This window comes from Sarcophilus harrisii, chromosome 1, assembly GCF_902635505.1.
Source record: "Sarcophilus harrisii chromosome 1, mSarHar1.11, whole genome shotgun sequence".
NCBI classification, from domain to species: domain Eukaryota; kingdom Metazoa; phylum Chordata; class Mammalia; order Dasyuromorphia; family Dasyuridae; genus Sarcophilus; species Sarcophilus harrisii.
This window is the reverse complement of record NC_045426.1, coordinates 633,199,121-633,220,093: the sequence shown is the minus strand read 5'-3', so window position 1 is coordinate 633,220,093 and position 20,973 is coordinate 633,199,121. Positions and strand designations below refer to the sequence as shown.

General features: G+C 33.8%; 1 protein-coding gene across 3 annotated transcripts in view; it reads left to right on the top strand.

Moving 5' to 3' along the window:
• The window catches only part of TRAPPC9 (trafficking protein particle complex 9), a 955,484-nt gene that overhangs the window by 85,224 nt on the left and 849,287 nt on the right, over window positions 1–20,973 (top strand). For all 3 annotated transcript variants that reach the window (XM_031955139.1, XM_031955089.1, XM_031955202.1), the window contains one exon: window positions 5,193–5,336. In XM_031955139.1, the coding sequence (XP_031810999.1) occupies window positions 5,193–5,336 (144 nt within the window). The remainder of the gene's footprint in view (window positions 1–5,192; window positions 5,337–20,973) is intronic.

The following is a 20,973-nucleotide window of genomic DNA, read 5'->3' as shown; positions in this document are numbered from 1 at the left end:
CACAACTAGCAAATGGTTGGGAAGGGACTTGAGCTCGATATCTTCTGTGCTTTATTTTGTCTTTTTTTCCCAAAACAAATCTTAGAGTTTATATCTTGTGCCATATTCTTTGTTTATTCTGGGTATCTTTCCCCTCCACAAAATCTTCCTTGTAACAAGAAAAACTCTTTTTAAAAATTTCAGTAGCATTTTAATTTTCCAAATACATGTGAGGATAGTTTTCAACATTCATTTTTGTAAGACTTTGTGTTCCAAATTTTTCTCCCTCCCTACTTTACTTTCTCCCTCCCCAAGATAGCAAGTAATCTCGTATAGATTACTTGCTATTCAGAGAAAAACTCTTAAGAGAAAAAGCAGACTGACCAAGTCTGATGGTATAGAGCAAATTTCCCATTTCTTTACTGAAAGCAAGAAGGTTTGTTTCCTCATCTTGTCTTCTGGAGTTTTGATTGATTTCATAATTCTTCAACATTCATCTTAATTTTAGTGCTCCTTTTGTATATCTTATTATGTATATTATTCTTCTGGCTATACTATATGTCACTTTTTTTTAAATTTGAGTTTCTATTTTTTTTTTATTATAGCTTATACCCAAGATATATGCATGGGTAATTTTTCAGCATTGACAATTGCAAAACCTTTTGTTCCAATTTTTCCCTTCCTTCCCCCCACTCCCTCCCCCAGATGGTAGGTTAACCAATACATGTTAAATATGTTAAAGTTATATGTCACTTCTTATGAGTATTTTGGTATTTCTTTGAATTCTACCTATCTACTTTATTTTAAAGTAAAATCAAAGTCCATCACATTCTTATACAACATTTTGTTCAGGATTTCTTCTCCTGTCCATGGCCATCTACCCGATTTCTAGTTTTCGTTATCAGAAAAAGTGAATATTCTTATTATAGGTGGGATTTTTACACTGAATTTCCTTTAGTAGCAGATTTTTTTCCTGAAGGAAAAAAATCCAAGCAACTCTACTTTCTCAGTGTGTGTGCCCTTTTATTTCTTTACTTTTAACTTTTTGGGAAGAACTGAACCCAGTTATTTTGGATAGCTCAAGTGTCCTTTACTTACACATGTGGAATTTTTTGTCAGAGTGACATTCTCTAACCTCCTAACCTCATAGTTGCTGTTATTACAGTGCGCATTTTAACACCTTCCTTGATGTAGTTGTAAGTCTGCATTCTGGGAGAGAGTAATGATCAAACTAGAACAAAATTCTGTAAACTGTACAGACCTACTCATAAATGTATGGGTGCTGCAGCATTTTATTTTAGCAATTGAAGTATGACAGGGAAATAAATAGTGACCAAGAAAGATTTATGTAGCCCTGTCCTTATAAGCTTCTCTGATACCAGCAAGTGTTCTTTGTACTTTAGATATACTCAATGCATTAATAAGCTGAAGACAGTAGGACCCTAAGTGCTTCTGTTGTCTGTGGACCCTAAGTGCTTCTGTTGTCTGTTGTCAGCACATTTACTGCTGACCCTTTGGAGTATCTAGTTAGAGGAAAACTTTTTGCAGGATTTTGTAATACAACATAACATTTCCAGGAGGGAAAAAAAACTGTGTTTATTGACTGGAATTATAAAGTAGCTGAGAAGGAATTCTTCCTGGAACTTTTGATTTTGCTGCAGGCTTGTTAAGGAAGTTTTGGGTAATAATGGGGATTGGGTGGTCAGTATGCATTGGTGCCAGCTGGTAAATGGACACTTGAATTGCAAATGCTTTTAAACATAAACACATAAAATTTTTAATACCAGAACAGCTGCTTTATCCTAGTAGAGACCTGGTACTTCTACTTAGCATGGAGGTACTGTCCTTCCATAGATCCACTTTGTGACTTCTTTTGCTTTTTTTTTTTTTTCCCTCTGTTTCCTTTTCCCCCCTCTTTGTCATAGTTACATTTCATACAAACAGACATCATTCACTTCTGAATTATGTGACACAGTTGGGGAGTAAATGAGGAGAGCACATAGCATCACAGATGACAATGCTAATCATTTAACAAGATTTCAACTCTCCAAATTTTTCTGTGCCAAATACAATTAGTATTTTACAATGTGGTGTGGTAGAAAGGGGGCTGAATTTTAGTCAGAAGTCCTGGGTTCTGGTCCTAGCTCTGCCATTTGCTAGTGGTATACTTTTCAAAAAGTTCCTCAGATTCTCTATGTGCCAATTTATTAGCAAAGACAGTTTTTGTCTTATTCATATTACCTCACCAAGATGTTGTGAGAATCAAATAAGATAATGGATGTAAAAGTGCTTTGTAACAATAATGAATTCAAAATATTTTATTACATGAAAATAAAGAGTAACTGGAATGTTATTGACTTGTACTTGGGGAGAAAGGTAAGTTAACTCTCACAAATTGAAATGGTACTTTTGAAGATTAAAAAAAAAAGTTCAGATTTGTGCTTTAATCAGTATAAGGGAGCTCCTGGTGGAGAGCTTCAAGCCCATTGGAACTTTTCCTCAATTCAGTTTTTTTTTTTTTTAAATTTCATGTAATAAAAATTTTTATTTTATTTTATTTTAATAATTATAAGTTTTTATTGACAGAACATATGCCTGGGTAATTTTTCACAACATTGTCCCTTGCACTCACTTCTGTTCCGATTTTTCCCCTCCCTCCTTCCACTCCCTCCCCCAGATGGCAAGCAGTCCTATATATGTTAACTATGTCACAATATATCCTAGATACAATATATGTGTGCAGGACCAAACAGCTTTCTTGTTGCACAGGAAGAATTGGATTCAGAAGGTAAAAATAATCCGGGAAGAAAAACAAAAATGCAAACAGCTTACATTCATTTTCCAGTATTCCTTCTTTGCGTGTAGCTGCTTCTGTCCATCACTGATCAATCCTCAATTCAGTTTATATTCAGAGAGTAGCCTGGGGTACTGAGTTGCTGAAGTGACTTGCTGAGGGTTATGTGGCCAGGATGTGTGATATTTTGGACTTGATCCAGGTTGTCCTGCCTCTAAGGCTAGCTCCTCTCCAATAGGCTATGTTCTCTTATTTCATCAGTCTTTTTAAGATTAAGCTTTTGCTTAAGATTAAACAATTGCTTAAAATGAACCTTTTCATTGATGACAAGTTACTTTATAAGTGGGAATATTTATGTATTTTCTTCAGAATTCTGTGTGTTCTCCATCTTAGGAAAATTTATGACACAGATGGCTAACACAAAGGATAGATACTTAGGTATCAGACATAGATACTTCAACACCATGTGATCTTGGGCAAGGTACCTTAACCTCTGTTTTCCTCAGTTTCCTCAGCCGTAAAACGGACATAATAATAGCACCTCTCTTCCAGGGTTGTTGTGAAGGATCAAATGAGATAATAATTGTAAAAATGCTTAGAATAGTGCCTAACACATAATAAGCACATATTCATGTTATTATTATTTTGTTAATGTTGAGAGTGCATGACTTTTTGGTTATTCTTTTTGTTCTGTCTTTTCTGTCTATGAGGGATTACATTTTCTCTAGGAAAGTTTAAAAGGGGAGCTTTACAAATCAAATAGATTTGCTAATGGCCAAAATAGTGGTTGCAATAAACCCTAAAAATGGGAAACTTACTTTTAAGTATTAAAAATATTGTGCTTGAAAAATTTATCACCCTAGCAGCTTATTGGGCTTATATACTTTTCTAGTTGTAGTTGCAGATCTATCTATCTTAACAAAAAAAGTCTTTCTATTTTTATAGGAAAGGTAATTTGAATTACACAAGTTATGGCTTAGCCAATATTAATGTTCAGCAGTGCCATAAAACCTAGGCTTATTTGTTGTTAATCCTCTCTTAGCTAGATCATTAGGGTTTTTTTTGTTTTGTTTTTTTTTTTTTTAATTCAGCAATGCCATATTTGGTCCAATTTGAAAATTAGAAAATAGACTTAATAGGATAGCATTGAAGTTAGTCTAATTGGATCTTCTTGAATTCATGACTAAATTAGATACCTCTAAAGAAAATTCATTGCTTTGCTTTTTGGTGCTTCTGCTTCCACTGATAGATAATTTTAGAGGACTTTCTTTTTCTCTTACCTATAACTGCTATATTAAAGGTACTGTCTTACTGTTTTTGTATTTTAAAGAATTCCTAAGATACTAGTAGGCATTGTGACTTACTGGAAAAGTCATTTTTAGGGATTTAGGATCTGAATGCATGAATAGTACCATAGTTCTTAACCTCAGGCATCTCACAACATGTAAGCAATAAGTGTGATATAAGATAGGATATGATTAGATCAGAGGGATTACAAATTTCTTTGTTGGAGAGGATATTCATATTGATGAAATCATAGATTCGTAAGGTATTGAAATCAGTGTGGGGTTAATAAAGACCTCTTAAAATATCACAAGTTTTGGGGGTAGATTATTGTATTTTTACAAATTAGATATTTATATCCCTAATGGTGAAAGAGTTGATGATTATTTTTTGTCCCAAACTTCTAGTAATTCAGTTGCAAAATGGCTTTTCTTAAATTGTGTCCAGTTGTATCTTATATTTTATATAGCTATCAGGAAGGTTTTAATTTCATTGTAGAGATAGTAGAACTGGAGTCCCCAAAAAGACTTGTTCAGAGATCCAAGACTTGGCTCAGATTTTCTGAGTCCTAGTCAAGTATTCTTTTGGTTGATAGTATTGGACAAAGTAGTTTAAAAACCTTGATAACATGCTGAATTTCATTCTTTTCTACCTGGTATATGTCTATAATCCATGATTTTTCTTTATTTTTGAGAGGGGAATACAGTGTAGTAGAAAGTGTGTTAGATTTGGAGTTGTGGAAATAGGAAGGACAATATTGACAACTGATTGGTTATGTGAGGTAGAGTGAGGAATGAAGACTAATAGTGAAGTTGTGAGCTTGGGAATGAGGTGGTACCTTTTGGGGGGAAAAGAAAACTCAAAGAAAAATGGATTTGGGGAAAAAAGTAATGAAATCTATTCTAGACATTGGTTTTGAATTCAGACTCTGTTACCCACATGACTGTGTGTATCTATAAAATGAAGGGCTTGAATCTATTAATCTTGAGAATTTTTCTAGTTGTAAATGCTATGATGCTATGAGAGTCCATGCATTTTTTTAAATAATCAAGTTTCTACATAGTTCATCATTATGCATTTCTTTAAAGGCTACTTAACATTTTTTGAACACTTAAAAATGATCCTTCCCTTGTAGGAACTCACAGAGGATGGGCAGCAGTGCAGATGCGTTTGCTTCATGAATTAGTGTATGCCTCCAGAAGAATGGGGAATCCTGCACTCTCAGTGAGACATTTGTCTTTCCTTTTACAGACCATGTTGGATTTTTTGTCTGATCAGGGTGAGTAAATTTTATGAAAAATTTATTTTTCTTTTTAAAGCATACTAACACCTAGAGAATTGCAATAGTCATTGAGAACACAGGTAAAAAGGCTGGCCATTTCTCTGCCTCAGCTCAGGAATTGTTCTGGGAAGTAAATAAATACTGTCCAGCAGGCTATGTTCAGCTACCTACATTTGTAATTTAGGGTGCTCATTTTAAGTAAATATATAAAAGGCATTTATATCTTTTTTGGAGGAAGTGATGGGGAACAATTCTGATAATGAAAAATAAAAAGAGAAGAGAATAAGCATTTATATAGTGTCTATATTTGCCAGGCACTGGTATGACCTGAGTGATGCATTAAGAAAATTATATAGGCAACTGAATGAAAGAATAGATTGAAGAGAGGAGAGACAAATTAGATAGGTATTATTAGATGACAAATTAGATAGGTATTAAAATATTCCAAGAGAGAGGTAATACGTGGAAAAATAAGTACAATTCTGGGAGCTATCTCAGAGGCCAAATAAAATAGGACAAGATGATGATTTGAATATTAGGAGAGGAGGAAGAGAGAAGAATCAAATATAGTTTTGACATTTTCAGTTTACGTGACTAGGAGTATAGTCGTGCCATTAGTAGGAACAAGAGAACTTGGGAGAAATGGTAAATACTGGGCAAAAGGGGATGAATTTGTTTTGGGAAAGGTCTGATTTGAAGTGTTCTTGGACATTTAAGTGAAGGTATCCTGCAGTCAGTTGGAAATATGTATCTGCAGCTTGGTAGAGATGTGGGATGGGGGTTAAGGTGTGAGATCTAGATTTGGGAATCATTTGCATCAAAATCATTATAATAGTCCTTCTGCCTTTGACTGTCACAATATTAACGATATGTTATATATTTGAGCAATTTTAACTCCTCTGATTTGTAGCCTCCACTTAGAAAACCACTACCTGATAGTACTCAGTGCTCTAATGTAGTTTCTCTCCCTTCCTTTTCAAGATCTTCTTTACAAAATTAACAAAGAAATGTTTTATTGAATGAGTGAGGAAAACAAAATGGGACTGCTTTCTACTCTTTTTTCCATTTCCAAATTGTTAATAAATAGACATCTACTAGGTAACAAGGTAATGCAATGGGTAAAGTGTTGGGCTTGAAGTTAAAAAGTTCTGAGTTCATATCTATCCCCAAATACTTGTATGATTCTGGGCAAGTCATTTAATTTCTGTTTACGTTAGTTTCCTTATCTGTAAAATGGAATGATTATAGCAGCACCTATCTTTCAGAGTTGTGAGGATCAAGTGAAATATAATTGTATATTTGTAAAGCACTTAGCACAGTACTTGGAACATGTTAGGTGTTATATAAATGCTGGCTTTATTATTACTATTAATATTATCATAATTACTATTATTATTGAACAACTGTCCTCTGTTTATAACATCTAGGGAAATTCCTAGACATCTACAATCTTGAATATTTGGAGTCTTTTTTCCCCGCCAGAGGAGGTTATCAAGTGATAATTTCTTCTTCAGTAGCTTCTTCTAGAGTTTGCTATTGTTGGCTATTGCTGCCCTTTCTTTAGTTCTTCCAAGTAGAAGGTCCTTCTCGTTTTTATCATTTTAATTTACCTATGAACAATAATTAGTTATTGCCGGAAAGAAAATTCTGATTTTTAATTTGAATCAGTGTGGTGACATTCTTTGATCTGTAGATTCTTTTTATATTCATTTAATATTATAGATAGCATATTAGTTAATTTTATAGGTATTTCATCCAGAATTGGCACATGGTTTTAAACTAGACACTTTGTAGTAAGGCAGCTAGGTGACCCTGTAGATAGAAGTTCATGTTCTGCCTTAAACATTTAGCAGCTATGTGATTTCACATTTAGTTTCTTCATTTGTAAAACATCTGAATTTTGTGGCCTCTAAAGTCCCTTTCAGTTGTTAAACTGTGATCCTAATTTTTACTTTAGTGAGTGCTAAAAAGAAAAGTTAGTTCTTTATTTAGCTGTGGCTATATGTGAATCTTTCTCTGTTTTCCAAATCACTTTCTTTCTTTAAAGGAATTTTTAGGAAGTTGTACTTGGCTACTTGCTGTTGTCTCTCCTTAGTGCCTAGTGTAGTGCTCTTTTCATACCTCAGTTTTGAAAAATGTTTTATGATATCTCCCAGAAGTACCAGAGAGGAAAGTAATAAATTCTAAATCTCAGTTTGAATTAGGCTGTCCTAGTAAGATTTATTTCTGTGATATTCACTTTTTTTTTTTTTTTTTTTTAAGTTTGAAGAGCCTCATCATCTCAGTTCTGGTAGTTGCCAAACACTTAGACTTGATTACCTTAGATTTTTCAACCAAGCAGTTTGTGTTTAAAAGAAAGATGGTTCCATAATGATAATGATTTTTTTTTTACTTTTCTTTCTTTCTTCCTTTCCATTCATCTTTTCTCATTCTCTCCTTTCTCTCTTCTCTCTTTCTATCCCTTTGTCTTTGTCTTTTTCTTTTCTCTCACCTTTCTTGCTTTTTTTATTATGTATGTATAAGTATTATATATGTGTAAGTATTATTAAAAGCTGAGACTCCTGGAATTAATAAGTACAACCTACAGTCAATAATCCTGTATAGTTACAGAGAGCTTTATATGCATTATATCATATGAGCCACCTAACTACTCTGTGAAGTATAGAAGATAGGTATTATCATTGTTTTAGAGAATTGGAGAATGAATTCCTAAGATCTCACAAACCAATAAATGCTAAAACCAGACTTGAATCCGGGTATCACTCTCTTCTAACCACTTTCCCTTCTTTCTTTCCCCTCTCTTCCTAAGGGCAGTAATTCTCATTGTACCAGTTTCTCTCTCTCTTTTTTTTTTATTTTTATTTAATAGCCTTTTATTTACAGGTTATATGTATGAGTAACTTTACAGCATTGACAATTGCCAAACCTTTTGTTCCAATTTTTCCCCTCTTTCCCCCAGCCCCTCCCCAGATGGCAAGATGACCAGTAGATGTTAAATATATTAAAATATAAATTAGATACACAATAAGTATACATGACCAAACCATTATTTTGCTGTACAAAAAGAATCAGACTCTGAAATATTGTACAATTAGCCTGTGAAGGAAATCAAAAATGCAGGTGAGCAAAAATATGGGGATTGGGAATTCAATGTAATGGTTCTTAGTCATCTCCCAGAGTTCTTTCGCTGGGTGTAGCTGGTTCAGTTCATTACTGCTCTATTGGAAATGATTTGGTTGATTACATTGCTGAGGATGGCCATGTCCATCAGAATTTGTACCAGTTTCTCTCATTACACCTCTTAAAAAAATCTGAGTTGGAAAGAACTTTACTTGTCATTAAATTTGATGATCTTACTGGTAATAAGTATATGAAGATTTATCATCCTTATCTTGAATTTAGGCTCATAGATTTAGAGGTGGAAGGAACTTTAGACCTGGGCCAATCACTTATTTTACAGAATAGGAAATTAAGATCCATGGAAATTCAATGATTTACCTGATTCAGATGATAAACGACAGTACTAGATTTTGAACCCAGAGCCTCTTCAATTCTAGTATCTTTTCCTGTAAATTTGTTCTTCCTACTTAACAGACTTTTTTCCCCCTAAGAAGATAAATTTCACATGGCATAATAATCAAGCATATCTTTTTCCTAAAGCATCCTCAGTTGTGTCTTTGTCCCAGAGAGATTAACCAAAATGACAGGTCTGTCTTGTTTATATTGAAGAGATGTCATTTTTGTTTTCATGTGAAATGTTATTGCATTATGTTGACTCTATGAGGTCAAATTAATTAATGATGCAAAGGTAGTTAAGTTGAAAGTAGAAGAACTTGGGTGATTTAATAATGTTGAACCAATAGGAATGCCCTTAAAGGTCTTCAGGTTAATGGTAGTTGGTTTATTTGGAACTGCTTGGAAAAGGACAGAAGTCAAGAGGTCTAGAAAGTTCTCTTCTCATCATTCTGACCGTAACTAGCTTGGCTTCAGACAAAGTAATTTAATTCTTCAGGACCTTTATAAAATTTCCTCATTTATAAAATTGGGCTATTATTATTTTTGTTTTGTAGTCTTGTTACTTAGGAATATTTTTATTACATGGTTACCTTACATTTTTGTAGTATGTTAAATGTTTTGTATATAACATTACTATGAAGAAGGGAGTTTAGGTGTTACTGTTTCCATTTTGTAGATGAAAACACTGAGACTGCTAGAGTAAGCCTGTTTTGTATTTTCTCACATGTGTGCATTTAATTTCCTTGTTGCACAGCAGCTAAGAAGTATTTTTCAGTTGTTAGTTTCAATTACTTCAATATTTGAATTTTATGCAATAATGTGATTGTTGAAAAATTGGAGAGACTTTCTAATTCTTTTATCACATGTAAAAATGTAGTGGTGAAAAACTAGTTGAAATTAGAAACTCTGGTTTGAATTCCTTATAGTTAGCAGATCTTGGGAAAGTCCTTAAACCTTTCCAAGATTCTAGTTTCTCTTTTAAAATGGGATTCATATTTTCTTTCCTTTTTGCCTCACTTTCCAGTAAAGTTCTATTTTATACCTCATCACAATGTGGAGTAAGTTTTTTTGAATTCTCAGAGACTACACTAAACTGAATCCAAGATTCTGATTGTATCTCAGTTGTTTCAAGAACCAGCCTAGCTCCACTTGGAGATGCTCAACATCACACTGATTGCAAGGTGATGAATTTTTCTACCACAGCAGAGAATATCTGCTAAGTTATAGAGAGATTGCAACCTGCATCAAGGAAAGGGTAGTACCCAAGCTGACCAAAATTATAGATTTTTGAAGTACTGATGTATTTATCTCACAGTATTGTTTTAAAGATAAAACAAAGTAATATGCCTACAGAGTCTATGTGTTAAAGGAGAAAACAACAGTTTCATTTTGCACATGTTGAGTATGAGATGCCAGTGCTCTTCAGGAAGACCTATCTAGCATAATATTCCTTTGATCTTCTCATTTAGAAGGTTCTTTTAGTATCTCTTTGGTAGCATAGTAGGTACTGGAGAGAAGGAGTGATGATGATGGTAGTTTTTAACAAGTATTTTTTGTGTTATCTGGAATTCACAAGATTTTTTAAAATCCCTTTTTAGGGAGTATTTTATAAACTTGTAGTACATAGTTTAACATAACTATAGTTTAATAGTCTATGATGACTCTATTCTGATTCTTATACTCTACTTTTTTCTCTGCTTTCTTAACAATCCTGATGTAAAAACACACAGAAATAGGATGTAGAGAACCATGGGTAGATGGATTGGAGCTTTTTTCTCACTGTATGCTGTATGTCAAACTTATAATTCATTGTACCTACCTGTTTTTTCTACTGTGACCTCAAACTTAATGTATCCAAAAACAAACTTATTGAATTTCCCTCAAATCTTTTCTCCCCTTCCTCCCCTTCTTTCTTCTAGTGGTATCCCTTAGTCACCTATATTTAAAATTTTGGTTATGATCTTTTTATATGCTATAACTTTACACATATATCAATTATCAGGTCCTCTAGCTTTGCCTCAGAAATTTTCAGTAGTTTTCTTTTTTCTCTCTAGGATAAGAAATGAAATCCTCAGCTTAGCAATTAAAACAATCTAAAACCTACATCCTGTTTAAATTTCCAGTCTTATTTCCTCTTACTCTCCTTAATGCATCCTTTAGTCCTAGCAAATTGACTGACTTGATGTTCCCTATGTGTAATATTTTGTCTTCTACCTCTATGTTTTAGCTTATGTGGTCTCCCTTGTCTATAATGCACTTTTTTAATTCCATCTCTTATAATGCCTAGCCTTCTTCAAAGCAGAGGTCAGGAACCACTTATATAATGTAAGGCCTTCCTTTATCTCTGCCCTTCCCTTGTTTTTAGTGCCATCTCTACTTGAATTTACTTCATATTATATATGTGTGTGTGTGTGTGTGTGTGTGTGTGTGTGTGTGTGTGTGAGAATATTTCTTTACTTTAAAGAATATACTGTAATCCACCAATATAATAGAAACTTCTTGATGTTAGGGTATATTTTATTTTTGTTTTTTTAACCTCCAGTGCTTGGCACATGATGTTTCACAGAGATTTGTCAAGTTTAGTTAGATTGATCTTTTGCACATTTTCACTAATATCACTGTGGTAAGGTAGGTCCTTATTACTCCTTAATTACAACTCTCTTGATGGCTTTCTACATATGAAAACCAGATTTGATTTTCCTAATATATTGTTATATCTATAACATTTAAATTAGAAATAAAAAATAAAAAGCCTTCTGTATTTCCTATCTCCCCTGAAGAACGATATGTTTTTTTAAATTTAATTTAATTAAAATGCGTAGTATTTATTGTATAGGTTTTCTTTCTTTTTTAAAAAAATTTTGTTGAAATTTTTTATTTTCAAAACATATGCAAGGATGATTTTTTTTAACATTGATCCTTGAAAAATCTTGTGTTCCAATTTTTCCCCCTTTCCCTAACTCTCTCCTCTAGATGGCAAGTAATCTAGTATATGTTAAATATGGTAAAAGTGTATGTTAAATACAATATAGGCATACATATTTATGCAATTATCTTGTTGCACAAGAAAAATCAGATCAGAAAGGAAAAAAAAAATGAGAAAAAACAAAATTCAAGCAAACCACAATAAAAAGAATGAAAATGCTATATTGTGATCCACACTCAGTTCCCACAGTCCTCTCTCTGGGTGTAGATGGTTCTCTTCATCACAAAATCATTGGAACTGTTCTGAATCATCTCAATATTGAAGAGAGCCACATCCATCAGAATTGATCGTCCTATAATCTTGATGTTGCTGTGTACAATGACAACTGGTTCTGCTTATTTCACTTAGCATCAGTTCATGTAAGTCTCTGAAAAGCATCCTGCTGAGAGCTCGATATTCTTTTGACTGCTCTTTGTAATCTGGCTTCAACCTGTCTTTTGAGCCTTTCCTGAATCATTCACCTGTGTGCCCCAATGTGCAGCAAAGATCCTCTATCCTTTCACTCATTTCCACATTTCCTGCTTTGGGTCATTGAGTTTAACTCCCTATCTACTGGTAGGTAGAACATTAGAGTTCTGGCTGTCTCCCTACTTAATAAACTCTGGGGATTAATTTACTTCTAGGACCAAATACAGACTGGCACATAAAACCCTTCACCATGTGAACCCTACCTTCCTTTCTATCCGTATTTGATGTTACTCCCCTTTACATACTTTAGGGCACAAATTGGCCTTCTTCTATTCTTCACACGTGTTGGTGCATATCTTATTTTTCTTCACAGGCTTAGAATGCTTTTGTTTTCATATATGCTGCTTAGAATCCCTAATTTTCTTCAAAGCTTTTACATTAAGAGTTTTTAACTTGTGGTCTATTTTAAAATATATTTTTATAACTATTTCAGTATAATTTATTTCTTTTGCAATTCTATATATTCTGTGCATTTAGAGACATAATTATAGGAAAGGGTCCATAGATTTTATCAAACTTCAATGGGATATTTGATTAAAAAAATAAAATGAAACAAAAAGATGTCAAGAACATCTGTTCTGCCTGAAACTTTTGCTATATATCCTAGGTGCTGCCGCCTCTTCTGTGTTTATTTTGAATCTGTTATATATATTTAAATATGTCCTTATTGTCTTTTCTAGTGGAATATGAATTCCTTGAGGGCTAGGACTATTATTTCATTTTCATCTATCCCAGGTTACTAGCACAGTAGCCATGCTTAATGAGTGCTTAATAAAATGCTTCCTGGCTTGCTTTATTGATATCATTATATAACTTTTTATCAGATGAGAAATGCAAAGGAGTCTTAGTTGAAATAAAGGAATGATTACAATTGACAGAAGTATAAATATAACCCAAATTAATGGATTTTTAAGTTTTTGTATATAAATATGAATTCAAGTATATATATATATATATATGTATATATATATATATATATTTTAGCAATGGCTCACATAAATGCTTTTTGCCTACAGTTACAATGAGTAACATTAGAAGGAAAGTTTTAAATCATGTTTTTTCCTTTGGACTTTGATCTTTCTGATATTAGGGCAGTAAGAGTATTGAAGACCCAGATTTTAGATCCAACTTAATTGTTTTTAAGTTGGTGAAATTTTTTTTTCTTGCAAGTCATAGAATACACCTGTTTGGGACAAAAAGACCTACCCAAATTGACTACTACAGAGATCACTCATAGAAAGCAGAATTATTTATTAGAATCTCGAGAAGCGGACCCCATCCTAGTCTGCGAGCAAAATTTCACAGCAGATAGGGCCAGAGCCTTGAAAATGCTTACAGCTTTTATACATTTCAGACAAAGAACCTCCAAAATCCCACCCTCTATATTTTGTGATTGGTCACATAAATCTACTGTTCCCCTAGTTGGTCAGTGGAATGTAGTAGACAAGGTGATATACAGCTTCTTCAGCTGCATAGTCCAGGCCTTATCTAAAATCATGTGACTCCGGAGAAGTTGAAACTGAGGCCTATAAGGCTTGATCTACTTTAGAATCTGTAAGTTCTTCACCTTTTCCAACACACACCTTTCCAAAATGTATTATTCTTTGTTATTTGAGAAAAAAAAATGTCATGAGAGATAGGTTCCTTTGGCAACAAAATAGACTATATGTTCTTGTTGACAAAATTTTTTCTTGTTAGAGATTTCTTGGCTTGCCAGAAGGCTCCATTCATTAGCCTTTCTGCCTATTTTAAGATGTGTATTTCACTGTTGGAGGTAGAATAATTTAGGTAAAAAGGAAAATGATTGTAACATTTGCTGCTTGTTTTCTCTTGATTTTCTTGACTCAGCGATTATGTTGTTTAGTGAAGTTCACTTTTCATCTAAAACTTTAGTGTTTTCCCCTTGATTTTCAGTGTCATTTAGGTTAATGGCAGAAGTTACTGGTTTTATTAGATAATTTTTTTTTAAAAAAAACAAACCCAGTTTAGAAACATATCTTTATTGATTTTACTTGTTGAGTAAATGAAGGATTAATTAATCAGATTGAGCAGAGCAACAGATATAAATTAACACCTGACACTAAATTTTGAATGAAAGTGAGAAATTGCCTCACTGGCACTTTCTTAATGGTTTGGTTTAATATGATGAGATCTCTGCATGATGGATATCTGGCAGTAGTAATTGCTGCTTTCGTTGTTATTCCTTTCACTAAGGGACACCTGGCATGATGCCAACATGCTAATTGATATTGTCATTTTTAATGACCAAATTAATACTTTGGATGCTGATGATATCTTTTTCTTTCCTTCTTAGTTTCATCAGGGCAGGTAAGTAGTGGCTATTGAAAATGGAGGTAAGATTTTTAAGCAGAGGAATTGGGTCACAAAAAGTTCATGACTACCCATTCATTCACATACCCAGTTTTTTTTTTAACTACAATTTTAAATTAAACTAAATAAATATGTTTATTCTTCTGTAACATATAGAAATCCACTTATCTTCCTTAAATATTAGAGATTAATGATGTCATTTTGAATGTCTACTTTTTAATCCATACTATGGTGAGATCATACAGAAAAGCCCTGGGATTGCTAATAGCCTTATCTTATAATAGTATAAATGACTGTTTTCATTTGTATCAGTAAATGTATTGACTGCTTTCAAACTATATAATTTTGAAAAGCTACAATATATGTTCATTAGAACTTTTCTGTGATCTTCTTTAGCTCAGAACAGATTGTGTAAATTATAAACTTGGTTAATCTGTGGCCTAATATAGGAACATTATTAAAATAGCTATAAACTCTGTCAAAGAGATATAGTATTAACATTAGCTGCCCTAGAATATTAGTTAATGAAGATATAAGATTGTCCTATTATAAAGACTGTGTTACAACAAGCTCCAGTTAGGATATACAGTTGACCTGAATATATATGTAGATAAAAATACTTTCCTGTAAAGAATAATTAGAGGTTAATCTAACGCTTAACATTTAATTATACAATCTTTAATTCTATTAGATTGTAATGTTGAGAACAACATGATGTTATGAAAAGATTGGAAATTGGGAAATTTGGGTTAAAATCTTGACTTTGCATTTATGTGTTGTTACTTATTAAGAGGACTATAGAGATTCTTTTGAGGTAGATAGACATACTTTCTTCTCAATATATTCCTTGGGCTTTCTTTCAGAGTTGAAAACAGGACTAGGATGACATTAAGCAATTCTCTTCCCTTTTCTTAACCTCTTAACTTCTCATCTGTTAAAAGAGAAACTTGATTAGATGACCTATAAGATTCCAGGGAAGTTCAGCTATGAAAGACTTTATAATTCTATAGACTTTCAAAGCAATTTAAAAATAAATATACTGGGGTAGCTTCGTGGTGCAGTAGATAGAGCACTAGCCTTGAAGTCAGGATGACCTGAGTTAAAATCTGGCAGAGTTATGTTCCTAGTTATGTGACACACACAAACATATATATATCAAACAAATCATTGTCTCCTTTAATTTTGTATCTAATACAGTGTCTTGCCCATAGAAGATACTTAAGAAATGTTTGAATTAGATTAAAATATTGATAAAAAAATTTTTTTTATACTTTGTTAACATACAATTCATTCTGTCCACTATTGTGGATCAGTTTCTTTATCTTACCTTTAACTGGGGTGTAGGTAAAAGCTAAAGGAGGATGCTTAACTACTTTCTATCCAATCTGTGTTCTTAAAAGTATATATGGATCCATATTTTTTTCTCTTCTTTTAAACTAAAAATTTCCAAATGGAAAATAAATGTAAGGAATGGAATAGAGAAGAATCTTTATTTTAGGGCAAGCATTCTTACCCTTTCATGTTTTCCTGGCCTAGATTTGAAGTCTTTCCAGTTTGGTAAGATTTGCTTGAATTTTCCCTGTTTTGATATAGCCTTTAAAAATCTAGGGCACCTTGGTGTTTGATGGGCCAGAGGGGAAGAAGGGTTTTAGTTGAAGAAGATGAAATTTATTAGCGATAAATGAACTGTCCTTTACTTATATTCAGAAAATCAGTAATCCAAGTAAAAAGGTGAGGTGAGATGTGACTAAACCATGGGTCATGTGAAAAATTCCTGAGGCTTTAGTGGATTCACTATTTGGTAATAGTTAAGGTGCTATTTTAACCATCCATTGTCCTGGCCTCAGGACATTTTAGAATGATATTGTGAAGACAGAGAATATTCAGATGATAGAAGCCAAAACTATCCTCGCAAGAAATGGTTTAAAGAAATGTGGATATTCATTCCAGAGAAGACTTAATAGAAATAAGAGTAATGTCTTTAGCTCTTTGGAGAGTACTTTCTTTGTTTAAGCTCAGAAGACAGGACTGGTGTCAAAGTTATAGGATGTCAAAAATCAGACTCATTATATTGAATTTTCTAATAATGAAAGCTGTCCAAAAAAATAGGGGGAGGGGTTACTTCAGTGGATAGTAAATCCTACTATTACATATATTTACTTTTAGGTTGAATGATCATTTGTTGATGATGTGTTATCCTTCAGGTAATTGTTGAGAATGACTTCTGAGGGACTTTTTTAACTACTGAGATTTTATAATTCTGGAAGGACATAAAAATAAGTAATTGGGAGTAGCCCAATTTAGAAATGATCTTCTGTCTATTGTATTATGTATGACCAGTATCAGCTACATGTCTATAGGGTATGCCTTTTTACGAGAAAATAAAATTTTTTTAATTTCAGGGTCCTTTGATAAATTTTCAGTGTTTTGTACAAATGATGAAATAAAGATGTAGTACTTCCCTTAATCCTCCCTTGTTTCTGGTACTAGTTATTATTTATAAAATTTCTTTAGCAACCTTAGATTCTAACTCTTGGGTTCTCTTTTAGGCCTTAGAGCCTTTGCTAAAAGATTCCTCTTTACCACATACCAAGATGGTTTGCTCAGAGGTTTTGTTTCTCAGCAGGCCAGGTAAATGTCTCTACATGAGCTGACTCTTTTTTTGGTGGATCACATTTGGTGTTATGAAATAAGAGGGACCCTGGATGCAGAAGTGGAAAATCATGCTTCAGTATTTTAATAACCATTATATCCCCGACCTCATAGGAATGTTGTGACAAATGTGGCATTGTGATGGGCAGGCTGGTGAGTAGCAGAATGGTACCTTAGAAAGCTACTGAATTTAGGCACTAAAGATCCGAGTTGGAATCCCAGTCTTGCAACCTCTTGGCTTTGTGGCATTATTTAGTGTTGTTACCTCTTTCTGAAATATCTGTCTTTTTTATTTTATTTTTTTTTTTTAAATCTATTGAACCTGCACTCATCATTTAAGCCATTTCCTTTTTTCAGTCCATTTATAATGATACCTTACCTTTCCGTACATCACCTTGTACTTTGTTTCACAACCCTTTGATATACTTTGTCTTTTTTTTTCTAATTTAATTTTTTAGGTTATAAATATACATTCATTTCCCTTCCCCCATATTTTCATGAGTCATTTGGGGAGAGAAAAAGGACAACAAAAGGGAAAAACTATGACAAAAAAAAAAAAAAACAGAAAAAAAAATGAAAATAGTATTCTTCCATCTGCATTCAGATTCTCTCTGTAGGTGAGGATGGCATTTTCCATCCAAAGTTTATTGGAATTTCCTTGGATCACTAAATTACTGAGAAGAACTAAGTCTAACTTAATTGATCATTACATAATAGTGCTGTTATTATATACAATATTTTCTTGTTCTGCTCACTTCACTCAGCATAAGTTCATGTAAGATTTTCCAGGGTTTTCTAAAATCAGTTTGCTCATCATTTCTTATAGCATACTAATATTCCACTACTTTCACATACCATAACATATTTAGCCATTCCCCAACTAAGAGACATTCACTCATTTTCCAATTCCTTACTGCCACACAAAAGACTGCCATAAACATTTTTTATGATCTCTTTGGGATACAGGTCCAATGGGGACACTGCTGGATCAAAGGGCATGCACAGTTTGATAGCTCTTTGGGCATAGCTCCAAATTGCTCTCCAGAATGGCTGGATCAGTCTTTGATATACTTTGTGAGAGTTATTTGAGCTTATCTCTTGTCCCTCTGCTAGACTGTTATCTCCTGGAGTGAGGTGAGAGAAGAAAGCTCCTCCTCAGCACCTAACATAGTGTTCTTTCATTTAGGTGTTTAATATAAATGGTTCTAGTAGGAAACCATATAAACTCTTTAGACCTTAGTTTCCTTCCTCTATAAAATGAGAAAGGTTTAACTATATTATCTAAAATCTTGTGATTTCTTATCATATATACTTCAACTTGCCTTAGCAACTTTACTATGTTATTTGCAGATTATAGATTTTATCATGAGTTAATTTATAGGCATTCCTTTATATCATTTTTTTAAATGGAGTTTTCATGCAACTATTGACAGTTTAGCTCCAAATACTGGTATATGATTAGGCAGCATCTGGCAGTGTAGATAGGGCAGGGCCTGTGTGTATACAGTGTGGCCCATCTTGGCATGTCTTATTTCATTGTAATCCCTAAACAGTCCTTCAAGGAAGATAGGGCTGCATCTGTGATCTTCATTTAAGATTCTCAGAGAAGCTCAGTGACTTGTTCAGGTTAAAGCAATAAAGATCACAGCCAAGACCAGAACCTGAGACCCATGATTCCAGGGCCAGGTTACAGCTTCTGTATTTCTCTTTCTCTATTTCTGTCTATCTCTCTTTCTCTGTCTTTGTTTTTCTGTCTCTGTGTCTCAATCTCTCTCTGTCTCTCATTTTCTGTCTTTCTGTCTCTCTCTGGATCTCATTCTCTGTCTTTGTCTCAATTTCTGTCTCTGTCTCTTGTTGTGATATGGGAGCCACCTGCCAGTGGCTGATGGAGGTCTAACTCAGACCTGTAGAATGAATCTCTTCATGTGAGAGGATGATGATGATACAAGGAGATTGAGATGTAGTTGCGTTTTCTGGGCTCTCCCCTCTTTCTTCTGCCTCCCATTTATTTCATTTCCAGTCCACAAGCAACACCTGTGTCAGTAAGGCTGCAATTCCTTCAGATGTTATGATTCACAGCTGTGGAGGCTCTCGGAGAATTGACCTGCCCTTTCGCCTAGACATCGCCCTTAACAATTCCCCTTTTTTGGTTTTATGGATATTTTCCCCTCACAGCATGATCAGTAAATTTGTGCATTTGCAATAGCAAATTATCTGAGTCTACACACTGAGGAATGCAAGCAACACTATCACCTCTGGATGGTTGTAGCAGGTATTAAATCATGTGAGATGTCATGGAGGTAAACTTTCAAATGGAGAAGTGAATTGTAGTCATAACAGGCATTTAAGTCTCTCATCAGTCTCCTGGCTCGGTCCTTTGATGTGTTGGTCCATTTAATTACCCCGACTAAAAAAGTCTTACCAGGTCTCTTCTCCCTTTCCTTTACTGTGGGTTACCAAAGGAACTCTGAAAGGATCCTACTCACAAACAGCTGTCGGATGCTGCTGTTTATGCCCCACATTCAGGCGCCAGTTTCTCATTTTCTGTCTGTCTCTTATTCTCTGTCTCATTCTTTGTCTCTGTCTCTCATTCTCTCTCTTATTCTTACACTCAATTTCATTCTCTCTTGCATGTACTCTCTCTCATTCTTTTCATCTTAAAAACTTCACTAAGAACTTTTGGGACAGTATGTATATATGTGTGTATACTCATGTGACGTTGTCTTTCTATTTATGTTCTTTACATTTCTGTGTCCAGTCCAGAATCTTTTTTTTTTTGGCTTTCAGATTTTAGGTAGTTTATGTTAACTTCTCAGCATATTCTGGGTAAGAACTCCTTGATCTTGCTATAGGGACATTCTGACTCTGTGCTCACTTCTGTGTTCAGTAAAGAAGTGAACAAATTCTTTTCTAGTTTGACAGAAGCCTTGGTGCTTAATTGAACAATAAGTACCTTCTGCTTCTGTTCATCTTGCCCATGTTATTAGTTATTCCTTCAGAATCATCAATAATTTTATGGTCTGCATTTAATTCTAGAAAAATGGAATAAAATTGTTCAGTTGAATAAATTGATAGAATGCCATGGGAAGAGTTTTGATTTTGGAATTGAAGAATTTAGTTTCTAATCCTAATGCTGCCACTTAGTACCATGCGACTTTGGGCATATTGGTTGACCTTTCTGGGTCTTCTTTTCAATGAAAAGTTTGAACTAGATCACCTCTAAGGATCAGATCTTAGCTCAGGTGATTTAGGCACAAAATCTGGTTACATATGATGAAGATTTAATTTGTTAACAAGATGTAATACCCTATAATTCTCTATGAGATACCAGTACTTCTCTGAATCAAGGAGGAAACAATTGAATTATCTGAGTAGATAAATTAGCCTTAATAGATTAGTGGTAGGTGGGGAGGAAAGGGGATTAGGGGTAGTGAGATGGTGCAATGGATAGAATGCTAGTCTTGGTGTTAGGAAGATCAAAGTTCAAATCTAGCTTGAGACATTTACTAGCTATGTGACTAGGCAAGTCCCTTCACTCTGTTTGCCTTAGTTCCTTATTTATAAAATGAACTGGCGAAGGAAATGGCAAACTACTGCTTATTTTTTGCCAAGAAAATTACACATGGGATCACATAGAGTGAAATACGACTGAACTTGACAACACAAATTAAGGACTATGGA